General features: G+C 40.4%; 1 protein-coding gene across 1 annotated transcript; it reads left to right on the forward strand.

The window, feature by feature from the left end:
• Positions 1–5,833: 5,833 nt before the first annotated feature.
• On the forward strand, positions 5,834–13,940 carry LOC111329201 (prolyl 4-hydroxylase subunit alpha-1). The gene is made up of 12 exons (XM_022933830.2): positions 5,834–6,210; positions 6,723–7,051; positions 7,643–7,694; positions 8,144–8,349; positions 8,777–8,947; positions 9,436–9,506; positions 9,631–9,736; positions 11,555–11,608; positions 11,833–11,895; positions 12,191–12,259; positions 12,547–12,643; positions 12,755–13,940. Exons 1-12 carry the CDS (start codon positions 5,865–5,867, stop codon positions 12,823–12,825), a joined length of 1,635 nt encoding a protein of 544 aa, XP_022789565.2. The 5' UTR covers positions 5,834–5,864; the 3' UTR covers positions 12,826–13,940.
• Positions 13,941–14,238: the final 298 nt, after the last annotated feature.

The following is a 14,238-nucleotide window of genomic DNA, read 5'->3' on the forward strand; positions in this document are numbered from 1 at the left end:
ATAGCTTGAATTATTAAAAACTAAATCATTGATTAACGCAACTCATTGTTTTCCTTGCCTCAGGTTATGAGTCATTGTACCTTTGCCTGGGCATGGAGACGAGTTAAACCGAAAGTGTTTTTGTACATCGTAACATTCCGTTTATTTTCCACACTCGCGCTTGTTGGACATGAGATGATTATAGCCAACTCGGCCCTAAGAGCCTCGTCGGCTATCTATCATCTCATGTCATCCCAACGCGCACTCGTGGGATGATTGTTAATTATTTCGGCAACAACAGCTGAGACAGCTGTAAACAATAGTCCATTTTACAGTTGTGTGCTTGGTTGCCAAGCCTTTGAACACGAACAGGACAGGCTAGGGGTGACCTTGTTATGATACAAACCTCGCTGCCTTTCAAATGTAAATCACTTTGTTATCATGCTAACTAGATACAGGTCTCTATCACAACAAGGTCACCTTTAGCCTCACTCTGCACCCGATTCGCCTTTAATCTACCGCTTATAAGCGAACCTAATTATTCTCAAATTACCGCATACATGCTGATAAAGTAGGCCCTATTTACCTACCGAGATTAGATTACCGAGAACAAAACAAAGGAAAACAAAACAAAGGAAATGATTTCAGAATGTTTTTCTGTTCTTCAGTAATCTTCACGCGTGGAATTTTATCCATGATCTCTTTTTACCAGATGTAAAAGCGATGAATTTTCCTCTTTCGCTTGAACCTTGCCAAAAGAACAGAAAAACATTCTGAAATCATTTCCTTTGTTTTGTTTTCCTTTGTTTTGTTTTGTTTTGGCCTTTGTTTTGTTCTCGGTAATCTAATCTCGGTAGGTAAATAGGGCCTACTTTATCAGCATGTATGCGGTAATTTGAGAATAATTAGATTCGCTTATAAGCGGTAGATTAAAGGCGAATCGGGTGCACTCTGAATCAAAGGCTTAGCAACTAAGTACACAACTGTAAAATGGCCTATTGCAAAGATGTTAAGAGTGTGGCTAATTCTGTTAATAGAGACAAACCAGTTATTTGAGCGAAAGTTATTTCAATTTTGACTTGGTCGATATCGCTTGGCAAATTATTCAATCTCGTGATCTTTAATCAGCATCGCGCTTGACGAAATAACTTGTTGTATAATTTGTTTTGAACGGCTCCGGCTTGTGCTCGAGAAACTTATCAAATGCTGCAGCTCTTCATTATACTAAAGCCTGTTCATGTTTCCTCTTCTATGTTCATTTCCTGTTGCAATTTCCAATTCCATGTTGATTGCATCCATACAATTGTTTCTAGTATTATGTTCCCCGCCCTCTTTTTTTTTCTCATTTCATAGGAGTACAAGTGATAAAGATCAACATGTTTCAAAACGCTCCGCCGCCTCTGCAGTTTTTAGAATCCTTGTTCATGTACCCTGTTCTCTGTTCGTTTCCTGTTGTAATTTTGTACCCCAAGTTGATTGCATCCGTTCGATTGTTTCTAGTTTTATGATCCCCGCTTTCTCTTTTCATTGAAGTACAGTGATGAATACAGTGATGAACTGATGTTTGCTTGTTAAACAATACAAAGCACACATGCCCTTGAGTTTGTTGCTTCAATGCCACCATAATAAGTCCCTGGTTTACAAGCAGTAGGATCCATGGATCCCCCAGGGCAGTAGTAGCCAGGAGGACACCTTCCTCCAGTGCTGTCTGTTAAGGCGCTCAGGAGGCTTGAAAAACAAATCATGTGAAGTCTATGATTTAAGGTTACTTCCCACCCCACCTTCAGAGGCCGAAAAAAACGTTTTTTTCTTTTATTGGACTAGATTGAAGTCAGAAATTTTACCTAACGTTTGCAACAAGAAAAATTTAAAAATCTCAAAAAGCGTACGACTCATAATCTCGTAAATGGGCGAAACCCCTTGGGAAATTTTCGCGGCAATTTCCTGTTCTTTGCATATTGTGTTTAGATCGCGCACTTGACAAAATGCATACGTGGAAGTTCTCTGCCAGTGGAAAGTCTTTTCTCATGGATGAAAAAATCAAAATAAGAGAGGATTCCTTGGGCAAAGAAAAAGAAAAGAAGCAAGCCCAAAATAGAGAGAAATGGTACCATTTTGTCAGGAAAAAAAAACAGTCCTGGCACTCCTTTCTACGCTGGCAACCAAATTGCGAACAAAGAAGTCGCCATCAAACCTACGTTTGTCCTACACAAGGTTAAAAACGAAGTTTCCTTTCAATAGGCAAGTACCGGTCTTGATACAAAAACATAGGCAGTCGCTTCGAATCGTATGAAATCATGAATAAACCTGCCCAAGGGAACTCATTTCGGCGATAAGGGTATTCCTTAAAGACGTCTGTCGATTCGCTATTTTGCTTTTCGGCAGTTTCTCTTGCTTTACCTTTTCTGCCGCGAGTCTTTCCTTTGCCAACTTTGCCCATAACTCAATGTTTAACAGAGCGAGATAAAAAAGCTTGACTGCTATGCGGTACTTTTCCTGGAAAAATCTTGATCCATTGTCATGAGGTCCCGGTTTCAGGAGGCGAGATAATCTTGGTGTGGCGCTAGTTGTTTAGAAACCTTCAGGAGCTAAGGGGCCGACCATTTAACTTTTGAAGGGGGGATGGGTGATTTCTGGTCATCAAGAAATATTTTTTACTAGCAATCTGCTGTGCAGGATATTTTTTTCGTTCTAAATGCTGTTTTTTTCTGTTACATTTCGGCTGCATGCACTTTTTTTCTTCCAACAAGCGCTTGCAGGAAATCTTTTTTCAAATCACCCACCCCCCCCCCCCTCAAGAGTTAAATGGTCGGCCCCTAAAATCTCGCATTTCATTTTGAGAGGAATACATCCACTTTGAGCGAATTTGTAAGGTATATAGATTTGACCGATTTTCGTGAAATTTCGCCTAAACATTCCGGGGATAATGACGAACGAAAGTGTATCAGGAAATTTTGATCTTTGAAATATCATTCACGTGGTGTCCATTTACGCAACACGTTTCACATACATTTTACACTTCTCTAACTTTACATTTGGATATCTAGTCAACCAATTAGAATATCGGAAAAGCGTGACACCCTTTAGTTGATTGATGCCTTGTGAATAAGAGTAAGTAGCCATTTTGCTCTTGCTGCGGGATCCGATACCCGATAAATTCAGTAGAAGGACCCTCGGTCGGAGTCCTTACCGGCTCCTGACACTCCTTACATGACACTCCCTCCTGACACTCCCTACATGACACTCCCTCCTGACACTCCCTACATGACACTCCCTCCTGACACTCCCTACATGGCACTCCCTCCTGACACTCCCTACATGACACTCCCTCCTGACACTCCCTACATGGCACTCCCTCCTGACACTCCCTACATGACACTCCCTCCTGACACTCCCTACATGGCACTCCCTCCTGACACTCCCTACATGACACTCCCTCCTGACACTCCCTACATGACACTCCCTCCTGACACTCCCTACATGACACTCCCTCCTGACACTCCCTACATGACACTCCCTCCTGACTCTCCCTACATGACACTCCCTCCTGACACTCCCTACATGGCACTCCCTCCTGACACTCCCTACATGACACTCCCTCCTGACACTCCCTACATGACACTCCCTCCTGACACTCCCTACATGACACTCCCTCCTGACACTCCCTACATGACACTCCCTCCTGACACTCCCTACATGACACTCCCTCCTGACACTCCCTACATGACACTCCCTCCTGACACTCCCTACATGGCACTCCCTCCTGACACTCCCTACATGACACTCCCTCCTGACACTCCCTACATGACACTCCCTCCTGACACTCCCTACATGACACTCCCTCCTGACACTCCCTACATGGCACTCCCTCCTGACACTCCCTACATGGCACTCCCTCCTGACACTCCCTACATGGCACTCCCTCCTGACACTCCCTACATGACACTCCCTCCTGACACTCCCTACATGACACTCCCTCCTGACTCTCCCTACATGACACTCCCTCCTGACTCTCCCTACATGACACTCCCTCCTGACACTCCCTACATGACACTCCCTCCTGACACTCCCTACATGACACTCCCTCCTGACACTCCCTACATGACACTCCCTCCTGACACTCCCTACATGGCACTCCCTCCTGACACTCCCTACATGGCACTCCCTCCTGACACTCCCTACATGACACTCCCTCCTGACACTCCCTACATGGCACTCCCTCCTGACACTCCCTACATGACACTCCCTCCTGACACTCCCTACATGACACTCCCTCCTGACACTCCCTACATGACACTCCCTCCTGACACTCCCTACATGACACTCCCTCCTGACACTCCCTACATGGCACTCCCTCCTGACACTCCCTACATGGCACTCCCTCCTGACACTCCCTACATGGCACTCCCTCCTGACACTCCCTACATGCACTCCCTCCTGACACTCCCTACATGGCACTCCCTCCTGACACTCCCTACATGACACTTCCTCCTGACACTCCCTACATGACACTCCCTCCTGACACTCCCTACATGACACTCCCTCCTGACTCTCCCTACATGACACTCCCTCCTGACACTCCCTAAATGAAAAAATCGTCTAAATTATATTTTTGTCGTAAACTGCATTTATTAAGCTTTCTTTTAATGTACAATGAGTTTGTTAGGATTTTCTTGAAACTAGCGCGCGTACAAATTTTGTTCCCGAAGGACACCCGCGAAGGTGGGAAGTTTAAAGTTATTTTAAGTTTCATTTTTGAGTGCCGTAAGTACTAAAAAGAGGTTCTCAACTTCTTCTGAAAGGTGATTGCACTTTCACATTGATACCCTCACCGTTTAAACTGTAAAATTTCTATGCTTTAGAAACCTAGGGAAAATTTAGAATGGAAGAATGCAATATGTGATCAATATATGAGCACTACAGTCAGCGAAGTATCTGGGTGCTCTGCTGGTTTTCCCCCTTTGGATAGTTTCAATGAAATCAGCCAATAATCGCTGTAACCGGGTTGAAATGAATTCCGGTTACGCAACCATAATGTGATTCAGCATCTTTGTGGGTCACTATTTTTCATTACGCTTTCGCGTTTCTAGTTGAAGATGTACTTGAAACAGGGCTCAGCTAGTGCTTTAACATTTGTCAGTGCATCTGAACGAAATGATGTTTCCTGAACGACTGTCGAGAGGTTTTTTTCTTAATGCACCCGAAATTTTGAAATGGAACAGCTGTGTCTCAGACAATTATCCTCTTCCACAAGCCAAGCAGGTTATACCGGGCCTGGGTACCAGTTTACACCCGGCTGTTCCCTCTGAGTTCAGCTGATTGGTCGATCAGGATAAACACGGATTTTTACTTATTTTTATTAATCTATCTATTCATTTATTTATTTAATCTAACAACTTATAGATACTTTCTCACTCATTCTATTTCGACTTTTCATTTACCGATATCGATCGTGCGTGAATATCAACATTTTCTTACTATATACATCTTAAACCAGACATAATTTCAGTCCTAGAATGAAGTTTATCTTATGTTAACGTAAGCGTTTCTAAGCTAATGTAAACTGAATGCACAACAGACCTGTAATAAATGAACACAACGTACCCTTGTGTACAAGATCTAGATGTGTCCTCGTCATCTCCTCGAGCTTCTTTTCTTCTTCTTCTGCTTTATTCTTTTTCTCGCCTTTCACTGCAGCTAGCGCTTATTTTTGTTGTCGAAACAATCGCACTATTTTGAAGAAACAAAAGAAAACTACGCCATATTTTAATTAAACTACACTTGATCCTGGTACACCTGAGAAGTTGAGAGCGCTGGTACCAGACCTGACGTCACAGCTCTTTATTGATCTACCCTAACTGAACGAGAGTAAGCCGGGGGGAAAAATGGCGCTAAGATGTCGTCATCTAGTACAGCTTTCTCTGTTGATCACCTTGATCTCGTTTACACATTCGGAGGTATTCTTAGCATTAACTCATATGACATATTTGGTCCAAATGGAGATAATTTTCGGAGGCCATTTGGAAGAGTACCTGCATTACAATCCCTCCGCGCCGTCCGATTTAAAGCGGCTTGCAAAAGAAGTTGAGACACACGTGAAAAATGTACAAGATACTGATATGGAAGTTTTTATTGGCCATCCGGTGAACTCGTATTTACTTATATGGCGGTTTTTAAGGGAGTGGAATAATGTTAGCGACAAACTAGATGTGACTAGCCCCACTGGAAAAGGTAACTACTTCAAATTTCTTCACAAACTTTGAAGGAATGGCTACATACAACTATTTGAATTAAACTAGTTCATCGGTCTAAAAGTTATCCCTGAAGCCCTCGTCTTTAATTCAAGCCATGACGTTAGTTAAAATCTGACTTAAATTCATCCGCAGGCGGGAAATAACAGCTGATTAATATAAAGCCTAGTTTTAAAATTTTACCTATTAGTAAGATCAAGATAATTTTTAAAATACCGTCATTTAGAGATTGGAATAAATAAGTAAAGAAAAAACTAGGGAGTACTTCTGAATATGTATGCCAAAATTTTTGCTTGCTTGTAACCATGTGAGACCATTCAAGTGATTGTTTATAAAACTAACAGTGTAATGGACACGTGCATTGCACTTGCAGGTACCTGTTTCATATAGCTATCTGAAGAACTAATCTAATTTAAAGTGACAATGAAAGAATGTTAAAAGGCAGCACTGATTTTTTAATCCCTCCTTTACATGATATTCACTCTATTCAAGAACTTCGTGAAATCATCGATGAATACAACTCGTCATTTCCCGATTTAAAAGACTTGCAAGGCTGCGCCTTGGCAATTTTACGGCTTCAAAATGTCTACCGTATCAGCGCCGAGAAGATTGCAGACGGCAGATTATCCGACAAAGTCCTCAGCCCCACGATGAAAACAGCTCATTGTTTGGAGCTCGGTCACATCAATCATCATTGGCAAAATTACGAGCAGGCTTATGGATGGTTTATGGAAGCCTGGAAACGAATGAGCCCACTTGACAAGAGCAGCGGAATTAAAAAAAAGGACGTGCTTCAGTATTTGATTTGGGCGGAGTATAAGGTAAGTACAGCCTATTTCCAGGTCTTCCTCTTAGTCTCGTTGGCTGAAAGAGGTCTGGGATAAAGTATCAGTCTATCCGTATTCTACTTGAGGATGTGGTGGTACTCTCCGAACTTTCCAGTGCCATTTTTTAAGAAATACATAGAATTCTTTTCATTTCATACATTAAATATTTTAGAGCGACTTTCAATTGAGTGTCGACAGTGATCCGGGATTGCTTAAGTTATGCTCTTTTTCGCTCTGTGATTGGTTCAGAAAACTCACACCACTTTCTCAACCAATTAAATGCAAAAATAAAACCACGACTTGGACGCCCTCGTTTTCCCGCGTTTTAGGCAGTTTGGTTGTTTTTACTTTGAGTTCTCATTGGATTTTAGATGTATTTTCCTTTCTTCTGATTGGCCGAGGTGATTACTTTGGTCTTGGTTTTATAACATTCAATCGCAACGTGTTCTAAGGTCTACTGGAATCTTACTCCCTTACAATGCTGTTAATTTGTTAATCATGCTCTGAGTTGTATAAAACAATTAACTGACAAATTTCTAAGGGAAAAATTAGTGACGATGGAAACATTTTCTTGCCCTTTTTTAGACAGGTAGAATCGAAGGCGCTCTATATCACACTAATCTCTTGCTCGAGGAAGGTATGGTATCATTATTGTACCTCTTTCCATCTAAACATAGCGTGCTTGAGAAAGGAATCTCCAATGAAATCATAAGAATTAAAATAATTGCAATACATTAATTGTAGTGGAGTTTGATCAGGAGCTGGAAAATCCCAACGACGAACATTCGACGATTAGACGACACTTTTCCCAATTTAAACATGCGAATGACCAGAACTGAGAATTTCCCTTAGCGCAAACTGGAGTAGCGCACGTAAAGGGATAGACAATCGATCGAGGGAAGGCAAAGAGCGAGGATTCCTTTCATGTTCACCTTTTTTCAAATTTGTAAAGAATCTGAACAGCCTGCTCCCCGTAATATGATTTTTGAGTTTATGCCAGACGGTACTAAACGTTTCCAAGCTTGAGAATTTATCGGCCTCCTCCTACGTGTCACGTGCAATTTATTTTTGCATTTACAAGTACAGATCCAAATGATACAGAAGCGAAGCAAGGCAAACAATTCTATGAGGCCAGACTTAAAATGATGCAAGAAGGAGAATATACTCAAGAAGAGGAGGAAAATGAAGACGAAAATGAGGACAAAACTGGGTCTGAAGAACCTGAGAAACCTCTGCCAAAAGAGGAATTTATGTATCATTACGAGCGTCTGTGCAGGGGAGAGTCCAATAAGGTGTGTGTAGTATGATCGTATTGAAATCTGCAGCTGCAGTAGTTAGTTTCGTGGAGGTATAGTGTAGCTTGACTTCTGGAAAACTACCCGGTAGTACGCATTTGCTACTTAGAAAAAAGGTCTCTTTTTTCTCACTCTTTGTAAATTTATACTTTGATGACGTATTTCAATATGATCGAGAAAAGGAAAACGTATGACGAAAAAGAACACGTTGTGTTCTCCTAACATCACCTAGGAGACACTATTAATGAATATCATTAAAAGCAGGAAAAACGAACAATCAGTTTTTAGTTTGATTTCAGGGGGAAATATAACCTCTCCCCCCCCCGTCACCAGTCCCTTTCCAAGTATGTTTATAAATTATTTTAATATCTCTTCACTCGTGGGATTAGTTATCACCAAGTTTCACTTTGCTTTTGTTTCACAGAGCCAGGATGAGATTGACAAGTTAACATGCTACTTTTTCAACAAACATCCACTATTGGTTATTAAACCTGCCAAAATAGAAATGGCCAGTTTGAACCCAAATATCTATCTCCTTCATGATGTTGTCAGAGATGAAGATATGGAATTCATCAAGAACCATGCAGCTCCAAGGGTTTGTGACCCATTTGTCAATTTAACTTTAATCAAAAAGGGGTGTAACCGCCTCCCGGTTAGCTCAATTGGTTAGAGCGCCGGATTGTGTTGTGCGGGAGGTCGAGGGTTCGAGCCCCGGCCGGACCGATACTCATTGTCTTAAAATAAGTGAGGAGAATTTGCTACCTTTCTATCAAGAAATGGATAGATAATCTAGTCTTCTCGGATAAGGACGAATAAACCGTAGGCCCCTTTTAAGGTGTGTTTATACAAACGATAGTAGAAACAAGATCCAGTGGTTCAGTACTCAAAACCTATGGTTTAAAGAAAATCATTTAATATCTAAAATACAGAAATAAAAAAGGTATAAGACACAGAGATTAGCTAAGATGAGACAAGTTCAAACATTGACCTTGTTCGTATAAAGATAGCTTAATTAAAAAAAAAAGCAAGTTATGTGTATTTAGTTGATCTGTTTTTTTGCTTGCTGGTTATCTTTTGAATTAGCTTCAAAGAGCTACAGTTACCAACAGATTTAATGGAAATCTTGAATTTGCTGATTACAGAATAAGCAAGAGGTAGGGAAAATATCGTCTTAAAAAACAAGCTCTAAAATTACATTCCATTCTAGTAAACACCACATACACACGTACAAAAATATACATGAAAAATACAATACAAAGTATAAGGTTTCTGTTACAGTGCCTGGTTGGAGGATTCCGAAGGAGAAGCTATCAGAAGATTGAATAAAAAATTAGAAGCCATAACTGGTCTGTCAACAGCCAGGAAGCATAGTGAAGCATTACAGGTAGGCATTTTTTTAAAAAAAATAAATAAACCAGACACGATAAATAAATATTTTATTTATCTTCCATACCACCCCTCTCCAATAAACCTCCCATCCCTACAGAATAGATATATCTTATTGGACGTTTTGTTGTGTAGTATCGTTGAGTATTTTTACGAGTTGTGCCGTATTTTGACGAGCCCGTAGGGCGAGTCAAAATACAATTAACGAGTACAAATACTCAGCGATACTACACAACAAAACTTCTAATAATTTATTTATTATCCAACACGCCAAACTGTTATTTCAGTGCGGGCGAATTTCGCGGATATTTATTTACGGGGAGTGCGTGACAGAAGTATGCGAAGCGGAACGGAATTAGCGCGTTGTTGTGCCGCTGTTTTTAAAGTGCACCTAAACCCAAAAATTTTTTTGGCTCAACGAAAGAAGCTTATTTTTTGGAGTATTTCTGTGCAAAAAGTTTTTAATTTGCCCAAATCTTTAATTTTCTGTGCCCAGTCAAAATACGGAAAATCGGCCGCCATCTTGCTCCACGACCGAGTTTAAAGAGGAATGGCTCTAGCGGGTAATGTGACGCCGAATCGAGAACACGAAAGTCAGCATTTCACACATTTTTACTTGTTTGGGAAGGTTGTCGTCGATATTGTCCGAAATATGCCGACTAGGTGTGTTGTATGAGGAATGTATGAAGCGCGATACCCTCTTGCAAATTTCGCACGTTGCTAGATCCTTCTACAACACACTTAGTCGGCATATTTTCGGCCAATATCGACCACAACCTTCCCAAACAAGTGAAAATATGTGAAATGCAGACTTTCGTGTCCTCGATTTGACGTCACATTACCCGCTAGAGCCATTCCTCTTTAAACTCGGTTGTGGGGCAAGATGGCGCCGAATTTTCCGTATTTTGACTGGGCACAGAAAATTGAAGATTTGAGCAAATAAAAAAATTTTTGGGTTTAGGTGCACTTTTTCTGGTCGTCAAGCTGTTTTTCTTCGTTCGATTCATCTAATGAACTTGGACCTATATTTGCCAGCCATTCTGACTCTTCGTCGTCGGAAATATGATTCAAATTGTCGGCCACTTTTTTTTTTTCGTAACTACAATCCAATTCTTCGCTTGCGCGATGCGAGAAAACCTGTTTAACCGGTTCTACAACAGACGAGTACAAATACCGCGTGATATTTGTACTCGTCTATGGTGTTATTTGTACTCGTCTAGGTGTAGTTGGATAATAATTTGCTAAGTTGATAATGTAAATTGGCCACTCTGGAACTTTAGAAACTCTAGGGTGGTGAATTTACACAGATAAAACTAAGTTATCAAATTGAAGTCACTGGACAAGATAATGAAGCTAGGCAAATAGTCATACCATAGTACTGTTTAAAATTTTTCCCAGTTAGGTCTCATTTCAAAATATATTTGTGATTTCAAACAGATTTCAGCTTTAGTTTAAAATATTTTTCAATTTTAACCAAAAAATTCATCACATCGTAGCTCACAATGCGACTTTTCGTTGGCTCCCTCCCTTCCCCTCTTTATGAGGCCCCCTTCAACAATAACCCCTCATTCGCGGGGCCCAGAAAGTAAATTCCCAAAGTTCCCAAATGTTGTTAAAGCATTTACGATAAACAGGACATAAATAACGTTATTACTGAAGTATTGATAGCATCTTCATGCCAGTTAGGAAAAACAACTTGTAACTACACAGACAAATACAAAAACGAAACGTCAATTGATAAAACAAAACAAAAAATAGCAGATAGAAGGGTGAACCAGTCACTTCGAAGGCTGCATATTTTGATTCCTTTATCCAGGTCGTGAACTACGGTATTGCTGGTCAATACGAACCACACTTGGATCATGCACTGGTAAGTGCGACGACCTTGTTTATAGTTACCAGACAATTCTCCCATCTCTTCGTCAGGGAGAGGTCTGGGGGAGGTTATCTAAGGACCAGTGGGTTAATATATAAGGTCAAGTCCAGTTATAGATAAGGTAATTTCAACAAACCACTTCATCTTACTTCTAACGTCTAATCTGTCATTTTGAATTTTTTTTTTCCTCTTCCACCTTTTTCCCTTTTCAACGCAAGTCAAAGAATTCAGCTATCTTCAGGATGGGCATGCGTAATAGAATTGCCACGGTCTTGATATATGTAAGTACTATAAATTTTTCGTTTGTTGAGTCACTTTAATAGTCGGAGGTTGAAATAGCTCAGCCCTTAAATATTATCTGCAGGTTGTCCACCATCATCTGATTTACCCAAACACTAAATAAAAAGAAATAGCATCTTAGATTTCATGTTTTCTTCGCTTAAGCCCTCTGTAAGTACCTGGACTGAAGTTGTTCAATGTTTTGTAAACCGCAATTTAATCTACTTATAACGTTATTCGAATCTGAGACACTGATCACATAGAATTCGTCATCAATTTCTAAGTATTCTTCTTTAGATGAGTGACGTAGAGTCAGGCGGTTCCACCGTTTTTTTGGATGCAGAAACAATAATCCCAACCAAAAAGGTAAATCACTCAGTTCAAACAGGTTGGCGTCACTTATGCCTTCACCGTACCTCGCTCTAATCATAAATATGTGTTGTCTAACCTCTCTCAAACCTAGGCCCAAATTTTTGGCCTCTCAGGTTTAACACATAGAACTCTTTCTACCTTTAAAGCGTGTGCATTGTAAAACATGATGCAACGCGTGCGCCGGACCACAACTTTATTTTTTTTTTCGGGGGGGAGAGAGTTGGGTTTTGTTTCAGTGATTTTGTTATTTTGTTCTGTTTTGTTACGTTTTTCTTTGTCAGGGTACGGCGGCGTTTTGGTTCAACCTTCTCAAATCGGGGGAATCAGATGCAAAAACACGGCACGCGGGTTGTCCAGTCATCGTAGGATCAAAATGGGGTAAGGTTGTAAATCTAATCTGTTTTATCATGAAACTTTGTCATAAAAAAAAAACAGATGTAAAACTAATAAATGAGAAACAGTGCTCATTTATGTCTCTTTCATCTTTAGTTTCCAATAAGTGGATTCATGAAGACGGACAAGAATTTCGTAGACCGTGTGGCTTATCTCAGGATGAATAGACATCAGTATCCATTCAGGGACCGTTCATTGTTTAACGCCTGACGGGGGGTTGGGTCATTGTTTAACGCCTGACAGGGGAGGTGTCGCGGATTTTGCATGGATTTTTTATCATGTCATGCATGGTCAAATTAGCCTAATTCCCCCTAAAGTTTTGTAATATTCTTCTGATTCTCCCTCATTGGCTGTAATTAGCAGTCAATTTTCTATAGTCTCCCTTTATACTCTGTTGGCGACAACTAATCCTCCCTCCGTTCCCCTTGAAAATCATGTGTTCCCCCCAAAATCCCCAACTTCCCCCTCCCCACCCACCCCTCTTTCCCTAAGATGATAGGTAATGACTGATTGACTGGTCCGTAAAACACCAACAAGACTAAATGAATGCTGTAGATTGCGGTTAAAAGTACATGACAAGTTGCACAACTGAATTTTTTAAAAATTACTTAGTTAATTAATAGTTAATCGAATAACCTCGTCTCCCTGATAAAATTTTAAAAAAAGACATTGGATCCAAGTTTTGTAACAGGGCCGTAGCTAGTATGAGGCAAGACGAGGCGATTGCCTCGTATTAATTTTGGCCTTTTTTAATTTTTTCTTAAAGATTGACTTTTCTGAAGAAAAATGCCACGGAAAATCCTTAAAAGAGCATTTCTAAACCTCTAGATTTCAAAGTTTTCTGGGGGGCATGCCCCCAGACCCCTCTAGCAGCTCGCGCCCCCGGCGCTCGAAACTTGCCTCGTCTTGTCCTGAAATCTGGCTACAGCCCTGAGTAATCCAGTAGTTTAGCTAAGAAACAAACGTTTCATCAAGCCATGAAGGGAATTTAAAAGCATAGATATTATGACCGCGATTGGTAATTGAACCTATCATAAATACACATGTAGAGATGTATTGGTAAGTAAGCACCAGCTGTAATAGAGAGAGTATCAGAGGCAATTTTGATAATGAATTTCCCTAAGTTCTTCAAATGAATTTAATATTTCTTTAATACATAGGTTTAAGAAATCAAAAGAATTCCTTTTGTTAAAAATGTGCATAATTATTTGTCTCTTCGTATTGAAATAAAACCTATCTCTTTGCATGTACAAAGAAATTAAAGAGCTACTCTGATAACGTACTTGATTGCAAATTGTTTGAATAATATTGTGATCACCCGTGGTGCAGGTGAACCTGAAAACATGAGACTGGTGTCGATTATTTTGAATGAAGTTCCACAACCTGATTTAAAAAAAACACAGTTTCTTTTCAGTCGAATTCTAAAAACCCGTTTGGCTAAAATCTGCTCGGTAAATTTTGTTGGGAAGTTGATATTTCACCGTTTTTGATTTTTTTCTTCTTGGCCTCTTCCCGGTCTTTCGCCTCTACTCGTGAACTGTGTGAACATGCGTCCACACCTTAACAGTTTACTAGTCAGC

Source organism: Stylophora pistillata, chromosome 8 (assembly GCF_964205215.1).
Source record: "Stylophora pistillata chromosome 8, jaStyPist1.2, whole genome shotgun sequence".
Lineage (NCBI taxonomy): Eukaryota > Metazoa > Cnidaria > Anthozoa > Scleractinia > Pocilloporidae > Stylophora > Stylophora pistillata.

Excerpts from the sequence above, each read along its gene's own strand:
- LOC111329201 (XM_022933830.2), top strand. The coding sequence starts at position 5,865 with ATGGCGCTAAGATGTCGTCATCTAGTACAGCTTTCTCTGTTGATCACC. Across the intron at positions 7,052-7,642 it reads TGATTTGGGCGGAGTATAAG|ACAGGTAGAATCGAAGGCGC; the intron begins GTAAGTACAGCC and ends GCCCTTTTTTAG. Across the intron at positions 11,896-12,190 it reads TTGCCACGGTCTTGATATAT|ATGAGTGACGTAGAGTCAGG; the intron begins GTAAGTACTATA and ends ATTCTTCTTTAG.